At 39.5% G+C, this 23,797-nt stretch overlaps 5 protein-coding genes across 8 annotated transcripts; 4 read left to right on the top strand and 1 right to left on the bottom strand.

Annotated features, from left to right (window-relative positions):
- Positions 1-2,671: 2,671 nt before the first annotated feature.
- LOC139814171 (ras-like protein family member 10B) lies at positions 2,672-8,692 on the top strand. The gene is made up of 5 exons (XM_071780250.1): positions 2,672-2,863; positions 4,463-4,623; positions 5,340-5,576; positions 6,460-6,663; positions 7,062-8,692. Exons 1-5 carry the CDS (start codon positions 2,797-2,799, stop codon positions 7,185-7,187), a joined length of 795 nt encoding a protein of 264 aa, XP_071636351.1. The 5' UTR covers positions 2,672-2,796; the 3' UTR covers positions 7,188-8,692.
- A 440-nt stretch (positions 8,693-9,132) lies between these two features.
- On the top strand, positions 9,133-12,533 carry LOC139814858 (citrate synthase-like). The gene is made up of 8 exons (XM_071781349.1): positions 9,133-9,214; positions 9,298-9,572; positions 10,020-10,358; positions 10,784-10,983; positions 11,277-11,412; positions 11,486-11,680; positions 11,774-11,875; positions 12,159-12,533. Exons 1-8 carry the CDS (start codon positions 9,133-9,135, stop codon positions 12,357-12,359), a joined length of 1,530 nt encoding a protein of 509 aa, XP_071637450.1. The 3' UTR covers positions 12,360-12,533.
- Positions 12,534-13,114: 581 nt separating this feature from the next.
- Rnft2 (ring finger protein, transmembrane 2) lies at positions 13,115-17,653 on the top strand. Of its 2 annotated transcripts, none has more exons than XM_071780232.1 (5): positions 13,115-13,559; positions 14,876-15,137; positions 15,219-15,893; positions 15,987-16,202; positions 16,291-17,653. In XM_071780232.1, the coding sequence occupies exons 2-5, from the start codon at positions 14,883-14,885 to the stop codon at positions 16,522-16,524; spliced, it is 1,380 nt and encodes a 459-aa protein (XP_071636333.1). In that variant the 5' UTR covers positions 13,115-13,559; positions 14,876-14,882; the 3' UTR covers positions 16,525-17,653. The 2 variants fall into 2 exon arrangements, with proteins under 2 accessions (XP_071636333.1, XP_071636334.1); XM_071780233.1 differs by lacking the exon at positions 13,115-13,559 and adding an exon at positions 14,499-14,653.
- Positions 17,642-22,251, bottom strand: LOC139814150 (mediator of RNA polymerase II transcription subunit 25). 2 transcript variants are annotated; one of them, XM_071780219.1, is made up of 15 exons: positions 22,077-22,251; positions 21,631-21,756; positions 21,438-21,483; positions 21,229-21,356; positions 20,875-21,094; positions 20,178-20,781; positions 19,783-20,093; positions 19,383-19,561; positions 19,147-19,309; positions 18,857-19,045; positions 18,602-18,790; positions 18,334-18,519; positions 18,200-18,259; positions 18,008-18,124; positions 17,642-17,901 (listed from the first exon to the last, which is right to left on the bottom strand). In XM_071780219.1, the coding sequence occupies exons 2-15, from the start codon at positions 21,750-21,752 to the stop codon at positions 17,752-17,754; spliced, it is 2,664 nt and encodes an 887-aa protein (XP_071636320.1). In that variant the 5' UTR covers positions 21,753-21,756; positions 22,077-22,251; the 3' UTR covers positions 17,642-17,751. The 2 variants fall into 2 exon arrangements, with proteins under 2 accessions (XP_071636320.1, XP_071636319.1); XM_071780218.1 differs by having other exon boundaries at positions 21,992-22,251.
- A 71-nt stretch (positions 22,252-22,322) lies between these two features.
- On the top strand, positions 22,323-23,729 carry LOC139814170 (uncharacterized). 2 transcript variants are annotated; one of them, XM_071780248.1, is made up of 3 exons: positions 22,323-22,586; positions 22,644-22,772; positions 23,027-23,729. In XM_071780248.1, the coding sequence occupies exons 2-3, from the start codon at positions 22,770-22,772 to the stop codon at positions 23,525-23,527; spliced, it is 504 nt and encodes a 167-aa protein (XP_071636349.1). In that variant the 5' UTR covers positions 22,323-22,586; positions 22,644-22,769; the 3' UTR covers positions 23,528-23,729. The 2 variants fall into 2 exon arrangements, with proteins under 2 accessions (XP_071636349.1, XP_071636350.1); XM_071780249.1 differs by having other exon boundaries at positions 22,323-22,564.
- The last annotated feature ends 68 nt before the right edge of the window (positions 23,730-23,797 follow it).

Consider the following 23,797-nt stretch of genomic DNA (forward strand, 5'->3'; position numbering starts at 1 on the left):
GTTTCTAGGGGTAGTTTCGATCGTCCGGGGGATGAACTATGCCGTGCTGCCGCCCGAGACGCCTCTACCTCGTGCGTTGCTCCCGTGCGATGCTGCCTGAAACGAGAACTCTCGCGTCGCCGTCGTTTCGTGACAGTGACACGCCTGCGGGGCGCGTGGTGCCGGTCCGTCACGATTGCATAACCGTCGATCGTGTGTCAGCCCTCGGCGACCGGGAGAGGGTTCCTCGCGGTCCAAGCGGGATTCTGTGATCGCGCGTCGTCGCCGGAGAGGATGCACCGATTGTGTTCGAGGCGAGGGCAGCCGCTGGCTCCGTCGACGGCGAAATCGGACGGTCCCGAGATCGAGCCTGCGAAACTTCACTGACGAATCTCGGTTGACGATTATCCCCCCCCCCCCCCGCGCTCCGCCAAGTCCGTTTCTCTTCGGGAAGCAATACACGTAAAGCAATACTGGCGCGTGGGCCACGTCTGACACACGCCACGACCGTCTCCACTTCGTTCGCGCCGTGTCGTCTCGTTTTCGTCGACCGTAAAATAAATCAAAAGAAAATGATAATAATGCGACGACGTCCTACAACGATGCTGTCTGATTGTGAGACGCATGCGTTCGCCAAGTCCGAGTGCAGCTAATGAATCGGATCCAGACGAGCTAGGCGTGCGCAATCCGGAAGAGATCCGAAAGAAGAAAGATCGAGGATCACAAAAACGATCGGTCGATCACGAAATGCGAATCCGTTGTCAATCAACGAAGTACAATCTATAGAATAATTGTTAACAATCAAAATCGGGACGTGTAATCTCGGGGCAAGTTCAGATTTCGATCTCATTGATACGCCAAAACGATCTCTATGCTTATCCGTGACGAGGCGAATTAAATTAAAATTGCAGTAGTGGATTTTCTTTCGCGCGAAACATCGGAAATGCAACTCGTCAAGATTACGCCCGTTACAATCACTAACTTTATGGTACTTGAAGAATAGCTTGTCGATCAGTATGATCGGTTGTCCGATATTGCGGGATACACGTGTACGTGAAGTACCGCGAGTTACGTAATACGCCTATCTGTAAAGCTACCTATAATAGGCTACAATAGACGTCCCCGGAGAGAATAAAGAGGGAGATGAAATCGAATCCGAAATTGTTGTTTGATTAGTGGAGCGAAGAACCTCTGATGGACAATGAAACTCTTTTATTTATAATCTAGTCAACGAGACTGAACGACACTGGTTTTTTAGATTATAAAATCTAGAATAAAGTGAGAGATAATTTTTATCGAAGGAAATAATTCATTGCCATTTAATAATATACCCAAATATACCGAAGCAAATAGAAAAAGAGAAAAAAAAGAGAGAAATCAAAGTACAATCGCATGAGCGAACGTGGTTAGTAACCGACAGAATTGAATTCGTCTTAATTAACTTTACAAGGCTCAAGCAATGAAATCGCGTCGGAGTTAACAAGAGCTGGTGCGGCGCAAGTTGTGAGGAATTTTTTGCGAATCACCGATAACCATAGGTACAAAAACTGCGAGCGGCTGGAGGAGGCGAAGCCTCCCGCCGCACAAGCATTATCGTAAGTATTGTAAGTTTTGCAAAATATTTTGTCACCCGCCTGTCATCCGCCACTATATTACATCTTACATTTATTTATAATTTACATGGTATGATTTATTATATTATTATAATGATCTGTTACTATAATTTTATATTTTATAACTTATGTCATATAACAGACTTATATTAGAAGTGTTCCCTTCTCAAATGAAAGAGATATATTAAATATATTTTATGTATATTTAAATATTTTCTTCTTGTACTCATTTCTGTTGTCTTCTTTATAATATTATTTTCATTTATCAATAAATTACATTTACAATTTTTTTAGAAATTTGAATATTACGTGAACGTCATTAATTATATCACAGTTTTCCAAAGGTTAAAATCAACGCGCTCTCGCAAACAAAAGGATCGATTACTTGATTATATACGTGTATTAACATGAGCTAAAATTAATTAAAAACTTCAGTAAAAGCCTGTACCTATGCATAATTAAAGTTTCTGTACTATAATACCATGGTGAGATAACAATAATGGCCCGACACCTTTCAAAGCATAACGTGGTAATTTGTATACACTTAATCCAATTAATACGTCAACGTACTTCCCTTTTCCAGTTCCTATAATTTAGCACGTTAATTAAAGAAAACTTAAAAATATTTTTTTATTACTTCACAAAAAAAATTTAACTATTGAAGACCTATAATTAATACAATCGGTAGCTTTAAAACGATTTGTATATAGATATCGCGATTATTTCAAGTTACATAGTTTAAGGTATATATTTCGTTAGATAAAATTTAATGTAATTTATAACTAAAGAATTGTATATACATATTAAAAAACTAAAAAAAAATACATATATATATATATTTCTTCAGTATAAATTATACATGTGTATATATAAAATATATATAAAATACATATAATATATAATTTAAAAAGTATATATGTATATATTTTTAAATGCCACCTTGAAAGAGATAAATCGATAATTTCTTTCATATATTATGTGTAAATATATATATATATATATATATATATATATATATATATATATATATATATATAATATATATGGTCGTTGATCCCTGGTTAGAAGAGACAGTACTCCGGAGTTTCTCGTCAGTCGATCGGCGAACTTCGACCACGAAGGTCGTCTGAACGCGGCGATAAATGCAACGCGAATATTCGCCCTTCGCCGCGAGTGCAATGTTCTAATTGCAATTATAAATCTGATGGATCGCACGAAGGACAATGAGTTCCCATCGAGCTCGATCTTACACGCGAATAAACGGCTTTTGGGTAAACGAGATTCGTTTGTCAATACACGTGTGATGTCCCGATAAGTTCAACCATACAGAATGCATGTGAGATATTTTTATTTTTATTCTGAAAAAGTCGAAGATCGATATCCATTTTATTTAATCATCAATTTTCTTGCCCTACATGTGAAAATATATATTTTTTCCTCCTGATTTAAATATAATTGATACTTATTGAGGTACTTTACAATGTAATGCATGTCTTATTTGTAAAGACGTTTAATCTTCCGAATTGATTCAATGATTTAATTATGAATTGAGAATTGATTTTCTGTTATAAAGCATTTTCGTTATAAGCATCCGTCGCGTCGGTGCTTTTATTTATTCGGCGGCGTGGGTTGGCGCATCGTGTTCAAAAGAGCGGAATAAAATCTCATATAAGCATCCATAATTACACGTCGATTTGGTTATGCGAAAGCAATGTCGCGAGTACAGCTTTCAGCCAATTTGTAATCACTGTATCGCTCATTACAAATTTGTCGTCACTCACGCATATGTTTCACTTGAAATTCCATAAATTAAAATTTCATGAAATCGCAAAGCTTCTCTCTGCACGTTCCGTACACGCATTTTCGCATGCGGCGTGTCCTCGCCGATTTACATTTTATTTATTTATCTTTTCATGGAATTGTACGCTTAAATTAAGCTCACTCGGTCGTGGGTGCCATGCAAACTTGTTGTTTCACTCCTGCGCACGTGATCATAAAGTAATTTTACGATTCAAAATACTTGCGGAAACAAATGAATCCTCGCGCGAAAGGTGCATGATATATCATGATTTATGGATGACATGAGTCCCTAAAAATATTCTCTCGCTTCATGAATAATATATTTTTACGACGGAGAACTAGAGTAACTTGCTGCAAAGTCGGCAAAACAAATGTCGGGAGCATCTTTCTCCCAAGCTTTTTTTGCACGGGACGGACTTTCGCGTTTCACGAAACGATCTTCTAACTTGACTGCCGCGTAAAGTTCGTTCCGCAACGGATATCCATCTGAATATTGTTAACCAATTCATTTATTCCATCGGGCCGCGGCGTGTCCTCTCCGCGGACCTGTCAATATTTAACAATTATGCCCGCGGAAGTGCGAGACGATAATTTTCTGATACTTTTAACCACGTGCATATTAATTAGGCTGTGGAATATTTATCAACGTTAATTGTACGCCACGTGGATTCTTCGCGAGTACCTCGCTTTGTTTCAAGATTATAATGTATTCTAACAGAGAGCAAGCTTCTGAATTTAATACTGATGGGAGAGTTGATTATAACGAGTGCTCTTTGTGTAAAACAGTTCTTGTACTTTGAATAACTTTGGTTGATCATACGATATTGTATGTACACTCCCGTATACGTTTCATCAAAATTGTATAATTTGCAGAACTTTAACGCACCCATCACGGAAGTGTTTCGCGAACGAGGTTTACTCCTCTCGGTTGCAATATTCCGGAAACCGGATCTCATAGTTACGGAATAAAATAGCTTTGCCATATATATATGTATGAGCAACAAGTTCTTATCTCGTATTATTTATTACGTGTTATTAGCGCGTACACGATTCTGTCATCTCTGTCGCAGAGCTGGACCTCGATTTTTTGGAAAGAAGAGGCGGAAATACAATAACTTACGAAGGCGCCGAAGGAGGATCGAAAGAGGAGGACAGCCCCGCGGACACATTAGATCGCGTTAAGGTCATCTTCCTGGGTGCACCCGGCGTGGGAAAGACGAGCATAATCCGAGTAAGATTTAATGGACAGGATTGGACCTCTCAACTAGACGTTAACTTTCATATACTTTCGTATACTTTGCGTGAAACTGCTCTCTGCCCTGCAAATCTCTCAATTAATATCTCTTGGATATTAAACGTCCGCAGCTGGATATATCGAAATTCTAAAGATCTAATTACCTTAATGAAAAGACATTTTAATTAACATAATTTGTGAATTTGAAGATTACAAATATATTATATCAGTCTTACTTTTATGTAATTTTTATCAATCTGGCAAAAAACGAAAACGCAGCGATGACTTTGCAAATATCCTGCACGAGAGTGCAATTATACACGCGGGTCGTACGATCGACGAGAATCTTTGTCAGAATTTTTGCTTCAAAGCCGGGAAGGAAACAAATCGCGGAAACGAGTCGCTCGGACGCTCCGTTCATTTCCGATAGTTTCCGCTTATCGATGACGACGATTATCGGCTCTCCGAGGAAATTAAAAGGCACGACGAATATCCTAAGAAAGCCAGGTCACACTTTTGACATTTCTTTTAATGGTCGAAATTCCAGCTCCAAACACTCTGGCTTTCGTAGGAGAGCTTTCGATCGACCTCCTTCGTATCCATAATTATATCTTTACGAATTCGCGATTTTTTCGTTTGCGCGATTTTTGCCTCCATATAGCAATTCGCTTTTACGAACTCGTGATTTTCGTTTGCGCGACTTTTGCTGCCAGCAATTCGTCTGGAGCGAGTTTTCCGAGGAGTACAGACCGACCGAGAGGCGGGAGACGTTTTATCCGAGCGTGGTGCTGGCCGATCGATTATACGAATTGAAGATCACCGATCTGCCTACCATCCCGTACTTCCCGGTCAGCTCGCACCTGGAATGGACGGACTTCCGTTATTACGGACTACGGAGCGCGACAGCGTACGTGCTCGTGTTTGATCTCAGCAATCAGGACACGTTTCAGGTATCTACAATCGAGATTGAATGTTTAAAAAAAAAAACGCGACAAATTGCGAGAGCGGGCCTCTTCGCGAGAGACGGAACTTCTGCTTCGGAGGAACGTCAGAAACACGGCACAGCCGTCGTCACGACTTCCGCGCTTATCTCTTTTTCGCAAAGTTTTCCTCGCGAGCTTTTTCCTTTCTCGCGAAAGCCGCCGTCACGACTTCCGACTTCAAGTCGCGTCAAAGTTGCCGGCATAAAAGTTTGATTATCTGGATTGTTTGTCTGGGGGTTTGACGAAAGATGGTCTCTCGAGGACAAAGAGTAACGGCAAGTTAGCTGACGTTAAATCGATTTTACTAATAGTCAGTCAAAATGAAAAACGCACCGTGACGTTGATAACATTGTTACGCGAGATTGGTACAATAAGTAATTAATGACTGCAGAGAAGAATCTTTCTAAATTGTGTTTACCTTCTTTGATAATATTCTATATAACCTTCTGACCTTAAAAGTGTGCACTCAGATAGCCCACGTATAAGATCGATAGTAATAAATTAAAATACTGAGAAAAAAAATAATTTAAAATATCGTATGCACTGATCTTCAATTAATCTTTCCATGTCTGACATTTAAAAAAAAAACACATCTGCTTTAATTATTTATGGATCTTATCAAGCAAGTAATTTTTTATACTTTACAATAGTTTTTACGATAATATTTTCTTATTGAAGTTTAAGCGGGCCCCTTTAAAAAGTGTCTTATTTGCTTTTAATGATTCAATGTTTAACAGAGATATGATTTTTTTAAACACGCTGACATATGTGGCCCGCTGGACATGAATGAGTTAACGCGTGTCAATCTCGCATGTGTTTTTCGTTCATTTTTTCGACCGATTGTGTTCAGTACATCAGAACGTTACGCGAGCAAATCTACGAGGCGCGCGACATGAGAGGCGTACCCCTGCTGGTGGTTGGGAACAAGCAGGACGAACTGTCGCAGACCGTCGCTTCCGGGACCAGGTACCGAGACATCGTGAACCTCGTCCGGAAGCATTGGAGATGCGGTTACGTCGAGTGCAGTGCCAGATTTAACTGTCGCGTGGTGCAGGTGCGCGTTATACATTATTTATTAATCTCGCCCACCGCCAATCTGCATCTCATTCGTATTAAGATCAACTTAACTCTCTTAGAATTTTAAATGTACGCTTCAATTACCGTTCATATTTAGCATTTAATACTAAAATTGCGCGTAACGCGGTTACTGAGGTACTCGCTAAATCGACGACGGGAAAATTCGTCGAAGAGCTTGATAATAAGCTCGAGGTTTTCGGAAAACCCTATTGTTTTAAATTTTCTTAAATTTTAGCTCCACTGACTATTTTTTTTTCTTTTAATCCAGTCCTTGCGTGTGTTATGTTTGCTGACCATTCATGTGTTCGCCTCTTAAAAAAAGCTGAGAGAGCGTCAGTCAGGGAGACTAGCATTGTACCTTTTGATGATCGACAGGTTTTTCGGGAACTGATGAAGAGCATACAGGCCATAGAAGGTAGGCCGAACTCGCCGTCACCCGCGGCGACGCAACCGATGCGAGCCCATCCACACGACACCGGCGAGAAGTGCATTCTTCTCTGACATTAAGACTAGACCCGCTTCCCCGTTATGAGGCAGTCGATTATACAATGCATCGTGTCGTATCGTGTGCCACACTTGTCCGCGAGCAATGAAACCATCAGAGCGACGAGGACTCGCTCGATCGAAGAAGAGCACGTCGCTCAAGAGTCACGAGAGAAACGAGAGCGGCGGACGTCACATGAAGGTGACTCTTCTAACGACTGCAAGTCGAACGTGTGCGCAATTACGCGACCGAGTGGACGAGCGATTTTGAAATAAGCGACAATAATAATCGAGATTTACGTCAACGGTGAATCCGCTGCGACACGCGAATTAATCACCGCTTGAATCGTATATATCGGAGATTTCGTAATCCAGCGAGGGGTGGGGGGGGAGAGGAAGGGTCTTGTTCGCTGAAATCTCGACGAGGACGAAGTTTTCAACGGAAAGGATCTGACTCCCCCTGCAGTATTCACCTTTTTGTATTCACAATTGCATTAGCCGCACGTTTAACGATTTTCCTTTCGCATAGACCATCGATTACGATATTAATTGCAGTCTATTACGATGATAAGAATCATAATTTTTTAGGCAAATTCAATTTCAAGCAATAAAATTACTTTCGCGTGTCTGTCGAAACTACGTGTGTACTACCGATTTTCAATGAGTTTCGTTCTCCGGACGGAACGGGATCGTGCGTAGAAATTAACACATGTGTTAGAGTGTTCGGAAGAACAATTATTAAATAGCGTAAAAGCGTAAAAATGTTAGAAAAAAAAGCTACGATACACTAAGCGAGAAGCAAGAAGGTAGCGAAATGCAGCGCGGAACTCCTCTCAGCTCAACCCTTTCCCGCGTTCGGCCTAATTATATTCACGCTGTAGGTAGCTGGTACTCGGCGAGGACGAAGCAATAGTATACATATACATACACACATATATTTTACTATGCTGTTAAGAGAGTTATTGGTTAATCGGTTATTGATCTAATGTTAAGAACGATCAGTCGATCGCGTGTAATCGTTAACATATTATCGAGATGTTGTATACACATAGATTCTATCGGCATGTATCGTGTGTTAGCGTTGTTACCGTTTATATTTACTCTAAGACGGATGCTACGTGCACGTAATTTCTACCTTAGGTCTCTCTCTCTCTCTCTCTCTCTCTCTCTCTCTCTCTCTCGAAATAAGTCGCCAATCCCCGGGACTCGTTCGCGACGCACCGAGTTTATGTCGCCGTTATACACCAGCAATAGAGTGAGAGCGTCGCCGACGTTATTATCTGTTACGTTTGAACGCTCGAACGCACATGTTAAAAGTGTCACACGAGACAGCGGCATATAAAGGATACGTAAGATCGCTCAATTCCAATTTGCATAAACGCAAAGTTAACCGGAAACCGATTTTGTAACCGGCGCGAGAGAGTGCGACGGCGCCGGCAGCGACCGGCAAAGGGTGGGATATGTGATCCCTCATTTTGTATGCACATGCACGACGTTCACAATAAAAAGCCAGTGAGACATTAGCCGTGAACTATATCATTTTAAACTCTCACTTGCACAATTATTTTTCAGCAACGATGTGCCCCGAGCGCGGAAGTTCTTTTTGAATATGGAAGAGAACCGCTTGAAGTGTATATACCACGAAAACAGCGAAGCAGCAAACTCGAAAGCTCTCGCTTCTGATTTTTCTTCAGAAGCGAGAGCTAAATGTGTCAAAATGCCTCTAAAGTGATTTAACGAGAAAATTCTTCCGTTTAGTTCAACGTAAAAAGATAAATTCAAGTATTACGAAAGAGCTTACCATTACTTCATCTTGTACATCTTCCGCGCGCAACGTGTTACACGTTAATTCGGGTTCACGATTGAACAAATTATTACGAAAGATATGTTACGTCTGTCAAGAGGACTCCGGTGTCACAGAGTCCACATGTTCGTTCCGTGGGACGGGAGGAAGAGTTGCGTGATGCAATTTCCCGGCGATGGGAAGGCCAGCTTCGGAACGGGGGAACGGCACGTACTGACGGTTGGAAAACTAATTTATCAAAGTACGCGAGATCGCGCGTGCGAATGTAATTTCGCAAAATTCGGGAATTCTATCGAAGTGACGTCGCGTTTTAATCCACGCGAGAGATAACGTATAAGAGCGACCCTTCTGACGAGTGCGATGAATACGGAATCTGTCGCCCTAAGGTGAGCAGGACGAGGGGAGAGCCCAGCACGAGCACGAATCTAAAGGAGGCCCTCTGCGAGAAGATTCCCGTGCACCACGATCTTCTGAGAAACTTTCGATTTCACTTCGGCCCGAGCGTCGTTAGTCAAATCACGGTCGAGGACCTGTACGCGGGATTAAGCGACGTAAAAACCATCGTCAGGGAAACCTCGGAACTTGATCCTAAACACGGCGTAATAATCGCAGAATGTTTAATCGCGAATTGTTAAATTCATCTGTCCGTAGCTATTATTTGGGTCGCATAAAACGTGGCGCAAAAAATTAGATTAAAGGAACGGTATTATGAATTTTCCATCATTTTATGAGTTTGATCGTATTTCAGTCTTATCTTTTTTATAAATTAAGAAACAGAATATTTACTAAAAAAACAAATAAATAGATAAATTAATAAATTAAATATTGAATATATAAAAAATATAATTTTTAATATAATTTTTATATAATTTTTTTAAATGTATGTACATAAAAGATGATACAATTTTATAAAATCAAACTTTTCATTTTCGTAAAACTTTAAATTCCGTAAAAATCTAACATTAAATTATTAAAAGTTTCATCAAGCACAAATTTACACAATCTTTCCGTTTAAAACTTTAACGTTAAAATTTAAACTTCTCCAGATCGTGTACCGTGGATTGACTATACCGGAAGTGATCGCTCTGCTGACTCGCGAAGGAAACTCGCCGAGCGCGGAAGCTGTGTTTTGGTTGCTCTTAACCGGCGACGTCCCGACGCAGCAGCAAACCGCTTCATTGATCGCCGACTGGACATCGCGACGTAAAAAATGTACAGAATGGTGGTCGGGACCACGGGGTGAAACGATAGCTTCCGTTCTACGCTCGATGCCTGAGACAATTACCCCTTTGCATAGATTGTCGGTCGCGCTCACAATTTTCGACGTCAGCAAACAGGCGAAGGAGGCCAAAAGGCACGGTGCTATGCCCTACACTTATTGGGAGGTAGTCGAGAAGATACTTTGTCATCATAAAAATTTGCTCAATAAATAGAAACTTGATAAAAAAAAAAAACTACCAAGGATTATTCGTTAAAATTTACATTGCAAGTAATAACAATCAAAATATTTCCTTTGTAATAAAACACGCGATAAAAAATGCAATTATATCTTTAAAAAGAGTAAAATACTAGAAATGTTATAATATAAATAGCAAAAAATGTTTACGCGAAATATCAAATTTCATGAATTCATGAATTTTTATAATCGAGACTAATTAACATAGAAACAAATAATATGTAATTTTCTCTGCATATATAGGAATACACTTACATTGGAGACAGTTATTATCTACCATGTATTAATTAACGTGTAAATTAATATCTATCATGAATTAATTAACTCGTGAAATAACATTTGTTCGATTTTAAGTATACCTATGAAGATGGCATGGAATTTCTCGCAACCCTACCAGCGATCATCGGTCTGATTGCCAGAGGCCAAACATTGACGAATGTGAGCGGTGACGGCGATTGGGTGCAATTTTTATTAGATTGTTTAAACAATGAGAGTTTCGACGGCCGAAAATCATCGATTGCGGATTTCCTCAGGCTTTACATCACTTTAAACGCGTATGTAATCGCAATTTCCAAGGCAATTTCTCATTATTCTTACAATATAGAAATTTTTATTTCTGGCAAAAATAAATTTGAATATTAAACATACGTTAAAAAAAAAACCGTAAAACTAATTATAACTAAATATATTAACTTATATTTAACGAATTAAATAAAACAAAATACTATAAATAAGAGATAAAAACGCGTTTCGGGTAAATAATAGCAATTATAGCTGCAAAATTGTATCTTTTAATTTAATTAAGTATAAGAGGAAGGATACGAGAGAATTGAACGATCTATCTTAGCAGTGACGACGATGGCGGGGCTCCGATCGCTCATGTTACGCAAATTTTGGGTTTAACGGATCTCCATATAAATGAGATATTAGCTAGCAGCGTTTTGGCGCACATCGACGAGCCTAAGAGTGGAACAATGTTCGAGGTAAAGAGAATTATTTATTTTTGTATTTCTTATATTGAAAATCTATTAATATATATATATGTATCACTTGCAGTGGAAAGAGTTGCAAACGAAAATCAAGAACACGCTCGGCCGAACGTGGACGGAACACGCTTTGAAAACCTGCGTGCTGAATTTGTGGAGCAGGGACAAATTGACGGGGCACAGGGAGGCCGATTTCTGCGATCCACGATACACCGCGCTCCTGCATTACGCGAAGCAATATCTGTCCGATAATTCGGACGTAAAGGTATATACAAACATAAGAATGTACTCCCTTTACGCGGCGCGAAGGAAAAATATTCATTTCTGCAAAGAGGTACAAGTGAGTAAAACTTTACAGCTCTCGCAGGACATCACGCGGATATTAAGGTCGACGATGGGAAGACCGAAAAGAAAAGAGGTTTATCCGGAGCAGAATGCCCTGGCTCCTGTTATTTTTCAGGTAGAATTTTTTTACGGGAAAATTTAATTGGCGCGCAAAAACATTCGATCCGCATTATCTTGGTATTACTATTGTATTTCATTTGCGTGTATAATTTTTGGAATAATTTAATTTTATTATACATGCAGAATAATTCAAATTGTCCACTTTATCATCTAAATTATCTACTATGAATTTTTAATATATTACAAACACTCATACACGCACGTACACTCAAAGTTAGATTATTTAGAATTTGTATTGATAGATTTAGAATTTTTATTGACATAATTTCTCTGTTTAGTATTACGGACTGGAAGACATGAGGCTCAATCAGACGATACTTTACATGGCGCGGGCCTTGGGGGCGATCGCCTCGATCATATGGACAACAGTAGTAAACGCGCCTGTCGAGCATCCGATATCGCGTTGCACTCACAGTTACATCGAAACAATTCGCGATGACAATGCAAAGAAACGGAAAGGGCGCAGGACGCGAAAGTAAACGGAAACGAAACCGCGTGTACGATTAGGCGCTCACCCGTCAAAGTAAACTAACAATAAGTAGCGACATTTATTTCTCAAAGTTCAACGTATCGATCATCAAATATTTATTTATTTTTCTACTACTGTACGCCTTGTAACAATTCGTCTTGGAAATAACGACAACTTATTAGAATCCATAGCGTCTCATTTGAAACAAAATGACACACCCTCAACCCTACGTTATATGGGGTTTTTTTGTTAACTTAATTACTCGCGTGCGGTGTATCGAATCTTACACCCCAACATTATATCTGAATTTTCATTTTTCTCTTTGATGATTTAATTACAATTAAATGAAAATTGATAATATTCTATATACCTTCTAAAAATTCTAAATAAAAATAACAAGTGCGAATAAAATTCTTCTTTAATTGTGAAATGATTTGCGCAGCTTTCGCAGTCGATGACAAATTTTTATTCTGCGAATTTAGTAGATTTCTAAGACTAGGGTGTATTTTACATCCCACGCGAGTAATGTTAACGTAAAAAATAAAACGATAAACACGTACCTCTCTTTCTCTCTCCCCTTCATCGCTGTCGCGAGGCCATTGTTCGAGACACGTGTCGACATCTACACGCCGATCCCGGTATTCTCTGACGGAAGGCACGAGCGCGACGGTAAGGCAGGTTTCCCCTGTTCCGGTATCGAGATACATAAAAAAAAATATTAAAATAATAAACGGCATTCGATTTTTCGGGCACGTCGTAGTTGATCCGAAAAGGTGCGGCTCTCATCCACATTCCGCGGGTTCCGGGCGGGGCAGGGAGAGGACAATTTTGCGAAATGCGTCTCGCGAGCGCGAGCATTCGCGAAAACGCGCGTGGACCGCTCACCTGCGCTCACCGCTCTGTCCGCTTTTCAGTACGCGTGCCCGAGCAAGGTCCAATCGACATCGTACAGATAATCGCGTGGAAGAATGGCGTGATGCGACGACGTGTACTCACACAGTACTCAACGCTTCGTAGTATTATTATGACGGACGGGCGGCTGCCGAAAGTGAGCGCTCGCTGCGTGAAAGAAACGTGAGGGTCTCGCGCGACCGCGAACCGGATTCTCGTGGGGATTTCGCACGGACCTCCCGCGGGACTGTGGAGCGAAGAAATGAGCATCGCTCGACGATCGTAGCGGGATCTGCGTGATTACGATCTCTCGCTAAAGGTATAAATACATACCTCTACGTCTCGGAAAACCGTTGGAGACGAACGGTGCCCTCGTCGACATTCGATTTCCTACTTTCGACGTTTTTTTCTTTGTTTTTATGTATATTACGACCATACGACATTTATTCGTTTATATTTTACCGGAGTACGTATATACAAGTGACGTGTTTAAAATGCGGTGATGTATTCAAATGTTCGAGTCGGGGTTACTTCGCACGGATATCTCGACGAAATCGCACTCGACGGGTTTTCATTGTAAAAGCAAAGGTTTGAAAGTGAAGATTATTGTAAAAAATGTTAAATGTTGGAGACGACACGTCTGAAGGTTAGAAAATCTGTCCTACCGACAAAACGCACGAGTGTGCGTCATAACAGAGATAATCAGATAACGCAAGGAGAGAAATGGAGCCAGTTATTATGAGATTTCAAAGGAAGACTTATTAAAATTTAATTATTCTACTTGCCAGCTTTATGAAAAACGGGAGGAGATTCTTGAAACAGCTGATCATGGAATAATATTACTGTACATATTGAAAGACTCGCCTCAGAATCTATAAAGAAGACAAAAGAAGAGGATTGAAGTCAATAATCGATTTCTTTATGAGAATCTTTATGAGCAACTTACTTGCGATATCAGAAATTTGCTGTCTATGTTCACTCGATCAAAAACTCATAAATTGTGATACGTTGTCACAGACAGAGAATAAGAATCCACAATTAAAATACAAATAATTATAACATGTAATATATATATTATAATTAGTAATAATTGTAACTTTGTGCTCTCGCTGTTCGCGGAGGAGAGACACCGTGGAAAGTTTAGAACGAAGCTTCACCTGTTTTCTGCGTTCAGCGAGATCCATAAATCATTTATTTAATTATATGCAAGGTTTCATGTTTTGCGCATCACTTCTGTCACGTGCTCATATGCGCGTCGAATATTTCGTCGATACGACAGATTTCTTAACCTTCTCGAAATGCGTCATCTTTAGCGGTTGATTAATGGATTTTACGGTGCCGAGCAATTATTTTTCGAGCCTCTTCGTTCCTCATTCGGGAAGGACGTCGAACGAATGCGATTTCGTCAAAAACGTAGTCGTGTCTAATATTTACTAACACATGTATCCGTTCCGATAAGTTACTTATAAAATAAACACATTACGTAACATTCTATATCGCTCTGTTTACTTTAATATCATTAAGAGCATCTCGCGTAGATCGCACGTTATAATGGTGTAATAAGGGGATTTGACGGGCCATTGATATCCACGCGCCGTGATATCCACAAATTGACAAAAATGTTTGCATTTGCAGATAAAATATGGCTGAGAATAGGCCGATAGAAGAGACAGCGAGCGGACATTGTGACTCGAGGATGCCACACATACTGACGTCGGATGAAAATGAAAATGGACAAATTCAAGAATCGCCAAGCGGTACCCGGTACACCCTGGCCGGTATAAACCCTGGGACGGCGTTTAATTTTGGTGTTAGAACGGCGGAACGCTCTAGAATATTTGCGGGTAATATCTCCTCCACCATTCAAGGGATTCGTCCTCTTATACAACAGGCAGCGGTATGTAGCATCAAGAGAGTCGTCGCATTGACGATGTTCGAGGGTGGCACGTTAAGCTAATTGCTCTTTCTGTCGTAACAGCCCAACATAACGTTGACGTCGCTCTTGGCCATTCACGGACTCCGGAATCAAGTCCATCCAGTCACGTTACCGAGCGATAGCTATGTGATCAACCTAGAAGAGCCCGTAACGAATGGTCCCAGTTCTCACGATGAACCCCACAACCATCATCATCATCACATAGCGTCGACAATGCCGAACAGTTTATCGAGTAACACGCATGAGGCTGCGAACGAAGTTGCCGAAAACCACAATAATGCAGAAAATACTGCTAACGGCAACGTCCAGATAGGCCCGGAGGCTCGGGCGTTGCTGAAGCATCTTCAACAATACGTTCCCTTTGTCATTATTCTTCTCGCCAAGAGTCTGTACGATCACCGGGCCGGGATACTCACGTTCATTGTACTGCTCGTCACGTTCATTCACGCTAACAATGACCTCAAGCGCGAGATTGCCAAGCAGCACAATCGGAGTTGGTCGTTGCTCACGCTGATTCTGTGCTACATCACCGCCTGTATCGTGTTCGTCGTTTACACATTTAATTTCTACACTCTCGCTCCTTACGCCGAACCGCTCACAATCTGGGATTTGTTTTGCTACGTCACGGTGATGGACTTCTTCCTTAAACTCATCACCATCGTCTGCAAAGTTCTCTTGACTTGCCTGCCGGTACGATTATTGGCGTTCCAGAATCGGGTGAGTACTAATTTCTTCATTCGCTATTTCAACTTGTCGGACAGGGTACAGTACAGGTGACGTATAATCGGATAAAAATGAATTAAATTTCAGGGAAAATATTATCTCATGGTAGAAGCGATGTCGCAACTTTATCGATGCGTCGCGCCTGTTCAGCCGTGGTTGTATTACCTGCTTGAAACGTATCAAGGTCCAGAGAAGATTGTGGGAATTTTCTTCTCGATAATGTATACAATGAGCAAGGGTAGCGATCTACTATCGCGTCTTAAATTGCTCCGCACCGCTGGGTGGAAACTATTCCAAAACGTGGTACGCACAATTCTCATGTGATACAAATGTTTTTAAAATTGTCATATTGTAATATAATCATGCTGTAATAATGCCTTTTTACTAATAGAGCCTTGGAGTGTCTCCGTCGAAGGAACAGCTGATTGCATCCGGCGGTATATGTGCCATTTGCCATGAAGAATACACCACACCGGTTAGACTTCATTGTAAACATATTTTCTGTGAAACATGCGTCTCGACGTGGCTCGACAGAGAGCGATCGTGTCCCCTGTGTCGCGCGTCCATCACGGATGATCCGATTTATCGGGACGGCCATACAACACACTTCATTCAATTGTATTGATTCCGCCAAATATTATCTCTTTAGAGATAATTTTTTGTACAGTTTTTTATTACTATGTGAAAATGTAAGAGCTTCTGTTAACGGCAAATGTTTTCCATCATTACGGTATTTTCCATTATTTAACGTAATCGAATATCTTCAAATTTTTATATCCTTTGGGTTATTTTAGACAAAACTTCAATAACAAATAATATCTTAGTAAAACCAAATGCATTGACAAGATGCTTACATTGAAGAATTGTACGTTTAGATATGTAAAATATGTTGTATATAAATGGTCATATTTAGGAATTTTATAGCGTTAAATTGAAGGACTCGTGATAATAAGGGTCAAGAACTGAGAAAACATGGATTCCTCCATAAGAATAAAATCGTCTGTTACGGGTAATTCAAGAAGCATTTAAATAGATTATCTCAGATAAATTAAAATTTAGATCTATTCAGTTATTCTTTAATCTTGATCAATTAATTTTCTCGGATTTCTATTTTGCATATATGTATATTATATTTTGTTACTACATATATGTATATTTTTATTTTAATATTATTAAATAATATAATAAAACATTATATATAATATTAAACATATTATTATTTGTTAAAAATTGCGATTTCAAAGCGTTTAGTTTGTGGCTCATTTAATTTTTCATAAGATTGTTTAGAATTTTTCTAGAATTTTCATTTTATGTTACTAAATTTTGCTCAAAAATCGTATTAATAATTTCTTTGTCATGTGATTTAATTTTCAGTTCTAAATCATACCGAGTAACAAGCAGATCTTAAATAGCAATGTGATTAAGCAAAAGATTCTAAAAATTTATAACGAATTAAAAGAAAACGAAGAATCTTCCATTAACCCGAAGTTTATCGCTAATATAGGTTGACTTGAGTTAAAAAGCGTTTTTCATCACATAACAATTTAGGGAGGAAATGCGTCAGCTCATACTAATGTTGCTAAAAAGTACTCAGAATTTCAACAAAGTATTGAAAAGAGCGGATATATACACCTTTTAATTTAATTACGTAATAATACTTTATATTATTACGTATCGTACGCATTTCGTGCATGTATTGCTCCGTATGTACAAGTGTTATTTATTCTCACAAATATACAAAATTAAAATCGTTATGCTCTCGTGTATTTCCTTCTACACATCGTTGTATACATTCATACGCGTATGTGTACGAATAAAGTAAACTTAAAAAGAAAACGCTTATTTACGTCTTTTAACCGAGGAAGTCATAATTCGATACATCCTCAAATTGCTGATTTTGTGCATTACCAGGTGCCATTGGTCTCGTTGCTATCTGCCCTCTCGGTCCTACCATTTGCTGTTGCACTCCGAATACTTGCCGAACGCTGTACTGTGGTTGCGGCTGTAAAAACATTAATTGCAATTTGTATTGCAAACGCTTGTTCTACATATCTAAGAATTAATATAAATAAAGCTTAGTTTTTTAAAGTTTTGGGACAGGTTCTCACCTGTTGTAATAAATGTCTGAGACCAAGATTATTGGAAACTGGACGCATCAATCTTTGAGAGCCCGCCTGTTGGTTAGCCATAGCGGCCTGATTGAGGCCTCTCTGTGCCTGTTGTGCCTGTACATATGTGAAAACAATTATTCATATACCTCTCTCGTACATCAAAAAAATATATTTATCAAGATCATTGACCTCAAGTTGTTGCTTGTACTGCATTTCTTGCTGTTGTGCCACTTCTAGATTTTGTTGAATCTGAACAAAAATGTCGCAACCCCCGTAAGAATTTCTAAACTTTTGAAAGTTATTTCTATTAAAAACATATTTACATTCACTTCCAATTGAGACTTATACTGCGCCTCTTGTTGTTGTGCAGCTTCTAACGTTTGTCTCAGATGTTGGATCTTTAACAAATTTTGATGCCTGGCGATCTCTAGATCGTCAAACTGAGGTCGTTGTTGACCGATCATACCTCCAGCTCCAGCGTTTGCTTGCGGACCGCTGATTCCGCTATTCTATAATGTAAAGCGTTTGCTAAATATCTAACCAATATATACATTATTCTATTTCATCGAAATGCCACCATATTTGTATTACCTGCATATTCATTTGAGTCTGTGGACCACTGGTCGAAGTTAAAGTTTGCGGAGGAGCGGTGGACACAACATTCTGTGTTATTTGGCCACCTCCCATCGCCATAGTATTCGTTTGGGACATAAGAATACCCCCCTGTGTACCTGTGGTAGGCATCGGTGCGGGAATCGTATTGCCCGGTCCAGGATTAGCCTAACAAAGTCATACAGTTACTCTCCGATCTCTTTGTGTCAATTGATCTATAACTTATTTACTTACTTGTCTTACAGACGCGCTGTGAGATGTTTTCTGCTGTTGTATAACCTTGCGAAGGCGATCTACAAAAGCTGTTTGATCGTTTGGGATAAAACCTAGATACGTTTTCTTGTCCGTAGTATATAAAAGTATAAGTACTTTTATTTCACAAGCTGAACTTGATGCCGCAGAAGTGAAGTGAACACAACCTGCCTGAATTACATTATATTTTAAGTGTCATTGTAGACATGTCGCAGGTATTTATATTATTCGCAGCATTCAATCTCTGCAAACAAAACAATAAATACACTTACAAATCCAGCAGTCATCATTTTCGTTAAAGATTCCAATGCTTCGCACGGCGTTGGGTGAAAGACAACGGATTTAGAATTCTTCAGATAGGTACCACCAATACTTCCTATCAATTGTTTCGGCATCAGTTGCATTATCAGTTTTGGCGGCCACGTGTCTGCTTTCCTGAAAAGCAAAACGTCGTGTAAAATAAAAAAACACGAAAAGATTACGTTGACAGTGAGAAACGGTAATTTACAATTCTGGATCTCCATCTTTCGCATTAGCCGAGACCTGACATGGAACGTGTCTCGTTTGCTTTTGGGCATCTGTGGGATTTTTGGCCTTCTCGATCCATTCCACGATACCTTGCCAGATGTTCTGGCGCTCGCGTGGCACGAGTTGTTGACTTTGTACAGCACCAGTAGATACGTTGCCCTAAAAAGTTACAATGGAACTAATATTATTATTTATTTCGCGTAATCCTTGCCTTATGGCTTAGAATAGCTTCCAATTTACAGTTTACCAAAATATAAACTATAAATTATATATTTTTATCTCATTCTAATATTACTCTATATCACACTCTATATTGCAATGCTTTTCATCCTTTTGTTTGTAAAATTTTCTATAAATATAATAATATGAAATTTGATTACTTGTGCTTGAGAATGCGTTATTGATACTGAAACTGGTGCTTGCTGCGAAGCTGTAACAGTCTGTGGTACTTGAGTAGGTACAGACTGGCTGATACACGACGTAGCAAGTTGAGATCCCGGTTGGCTGTGAGTTGGTTGAGCGGCCATAGACATAGTAGCTTGCTGAACATTTTGCTGCTGTTGCTGCTGCTGCTGCTGCTGCTGCTGCTGTTGCTGCTGCAACTGCATCGTCAAGCGCAGTTGTTGCTGTTGCTGCGTGAGTTGTTGCTGCTGTTGCTGCTGATTAGCTGCCATAACGTTATTGCCAGCTACTGTAAAGTGAACATTACAGAATTTATATGTCTAAGTACATTATAAAGATACAAAAGATAAGATGCAAACGTCCATGCTCTTACCATCTAACCGTTGACTAAACGCAGCTACATTGAGTCCTAACGACGAAGACGGTTGTGTCAGTTGTGCTATTAGCGCACTGTTTTGCGTATTTGCAGACGCGGTCGCACCCGGTGCTATGAACGGCCGCATCCATCTGGGCCTCGTAGCTATGTTTACTCCTCCTGGATGATAATTTGGTGGTGCGGCTATCTGAGGATTGTAAGGCGGCCGCGTGGCGTTTATCGGTGCCGCCATGGACGGCGTTACGGTCTGATGCACAGAGTTAAGATTCTGAGGGGGGGCTTGGTTTCTGAAAGGAGGACCCTGCTGCTGATTCGGCGGGGCGATATTCTGCTGCACTTGATTAGTGTTCGGACTGTCGTTGCTTTGCAGCGGACTCAGGGGTATTTGTGCCGCGGTAGCCGCGGTATTGTGAACGTTACCACCCATTTGGGGACTGACAGGTCGCTCCTTTAAGTTGTAATTTCGCAAAAGCACCAAATGCCGTGGATCCTTGGCATAATTCTTCGTTTGCGAGGACTGTAAATCACCGCCAGCTTTCTCAAATAGTTTATACAATGCCGGAATTTTCCTTGGTGATAATATAGAGATGTTAATACTCCTCTAAAAAATTACACACATATATGGCCACATTATATATGTATATAATGTACTCCTTATTAAGCATTTACAATTTGTAATTCTTATGTCACTCACCTCTTGATAAACGGCAGCTAATTGTTCGATGGTATGACCAGCGAACTTGTAAGTTTCTTGAATCATAGTTTGGTACGGGGGCGAGTTACATATCAAAATACAATGTTTCTGCGAAGCTGTATTTGGCTCTCGTCTCAGCTGTAAGTCTTCAAAACACTGTAATCCTGTTGCAAGACCTTCGCCTATGTTTGCAAATGACTCCCCTTTTCCGCCAACCATTCTAGTAGACAGAACATTATTATTGACAAAATAAATCGATCAATAAAAAGGATATCCAATTTTAAAAATGAGAATTAATTTATTTATGCATAAAAGGTTGATATGATATGAAAGATAATTAAATCTTTTACTCACTCAAGCTTGTCTAGAACCATCAGTAGCTTGTGAGGATTCGAATAAGGTCCAAGAGTCTCCGTGCATGGAGATGGTAAGCAATCAGCGGCATGGTAAACAACTATTCCATACAACGTTGTGCTATTTTGCTGTAAATTCCAATTGCAGTAAAATAAATTGTAACTTAATCAATTCTTGTACAAGTAAGATTAAGAAATATAATTGCATACCTCGGAAACATATTCCCTGTCTTCTATCCCACCTTGACTGAAATATCTGCAAGAAAACATAAAAATAGAACAATAAAAAGATCCTTCTTTTTGACCTAATATAAGAAGTTAATACAATTAACATTTGTAATAGTAAATGTTAATGTTTGCGACATGTAAATGTATATTGTGTTACATCCAATTTAAAACTTACTCCAATGTAGGAATAACGTAATTCGTTTTAAGATCATTGAGGTACGCGCCGTTGACGGCTGTTCCCTCGATGACAAATATAACATCAGCTTGTATTCCATGCTCAGTTGGTCCTGTCACCATTGTCCTACAACCCAAGATCTTGTATATTACTTAAATACTCCTTTACTAGAAAAAAATTGTGTGTGTATGTATGACATTTTTTGTTTTCGAAGGCCTCCATTATTCAGCTCTGACAAAAATAAAAATTGAGAGACTCGATCTTGTGCAATTTGACATCGTCGGATTATAAAATTTATATTCCAATAAGATGAATAAACTTGATATAAAGTTGATGACATATTGAAATATTTCAAGCTAACCTAGACACGCTTCCTAAACTCATAGAACCCAAAATAACGTTTTTTAAGAGGACGAATTTCTCTCTCTTCTTACAAACCTACGTACAATTAAAGTGTACAAGTTCAAAAAATACGCTTGTCTGCCAGTGCGTGTGTAAAAATGTGAATCGTAAGAGCAAGTTTTGTTTTCCTTCTCCCACTGACAGAACCTGCGCTCACACAACTAAAAACACGTCAAGCTCGTAGCGGACTGCGCGATCGCCGCGATCGTGAAGATTGCGAATTCCGGGATTGGAACTCGACCAATCGCGTACATTTACATCTTAAAAAAATACGAGCTAACCTGACCTAATGGTCACGTTTGAACAATAATCGTACGATTAATTATCGAACGTGATTCACGCGTGATTGTATATAAGTATACGAGTCAGCTTCAAGTGCTATAAGGCGTCGACAATTTGACGTTTCATCATTCATGTCGAATGTATTCGGTCCTGTGCCTTTCAGAATCGTTGTTTGCATGATTTACACGTGTCCGCCGAGTGCTCATCTGTTGTCGAAGGGTTTTTTCATTGTTTCGCGTGAATCGACGTTGTCGGTTTCGAAAATAATAATGGTGTATATTGATCAAACCAAGTCCCTCCCCAATGACTAATGAAGGTAATATTTACAGGTGCGCGTCCGGTGGGACGACAGTCTCACGGCGACATCAGTACTAGAAGCAGCTCCCAATCCCATTATCACGGAAGACAGCTTACCGTTTCTATAAAGTTCGCCGAAGATAAATCGCAACTTGAACATGGTAATTAGTTTGATCTTGATCCAATAAACTTTTATCGCATTCCTTTTTAATTCTATGTAGTTAAGAATATTGCAGAATATTGTAAATCGCTAGCAATTTTGTCTATCTTTCTAAAATATTAAAAAAAATTACCTTTTACTTTGATAGTTTGAAAAATTGTACAAGCTAAACGATGGTATTACACTTATATGTATGCACATTCGTTTATTTCGAGGGTAAAGCTTTCGTGACACAATCCTGTTTTTCTTTCCCAGGCATCTACATCCAAGAAACAAAGCGGTGCCAAGAAGTATCCAATAAAACTTGTATTAACCGAGCAACAGAAGTCCGATATAAAAGAAGCCTTTGATCTGTTTGATCCGGACGGCACTGGGAAAATCGCTTCCAAGGATCTTAAAATTGTCCTCAGAGCCCTAGGATTTGAGCCGACAGTTAAAGAGATACAGACCCTCGTGGCGGAAGTTGCTCCAGAACGCCCTACTGAGTTATCTTATGAAGAATTCGTGAAGGTAATGTCAATTAAAATGACAGACGAGGATGTCCAAAGCGATATAATAAGGGCGTTTCGTCTCTTCGATGACGATAAAACGGGGAAAATATCGTTCAAAAATTTGAAAAGAGTTGCGATTGAATTGGGAGAAAATTTGAGCGATGAGGAACTATTTGATATGATTACTCAGGTAGACGAAGATGGCGATGGACAAATATCGCTAGAGGAATTTATAAAACTCTTTAAAAGTATGTCGTGTTCATAAACTGTAATGTTCGTAACTTAAACTTTGTATTAAGTTAAATTTACGTGTCTGTGTCAAACGTTGTGAATATTGTATTTTTATATTCTGAGACTGATATTTTAGCACAATTATCTTTTGATACGTTTGATATAGTTCGTATTTGTGTATGTTAACGTTTCATGTTAACGATGTGCAAAAATAAATAGCATTGTTCTATCACTAACATTTGATTCATTTTTTTTTTATTGCACTTTCTTGCATATATTCAATTTATCTTTCGACTTCTTTACC

The sequence above is a fragment of the Temnothorax longispinosus genome, chromosome 6, assembly GCF_030848805.1.
Source record: "Temnothorax longispinosus isolate EJ_2023e chromosome 6, Tlon_JGU_v1, whole genome shotgun sequence".
NCBI lineage: Eukaryota > Metazoa > Arthropoda > Insecta > Hymenoptera > Formicidae > Temnothorax > Temnothorax longispinosus.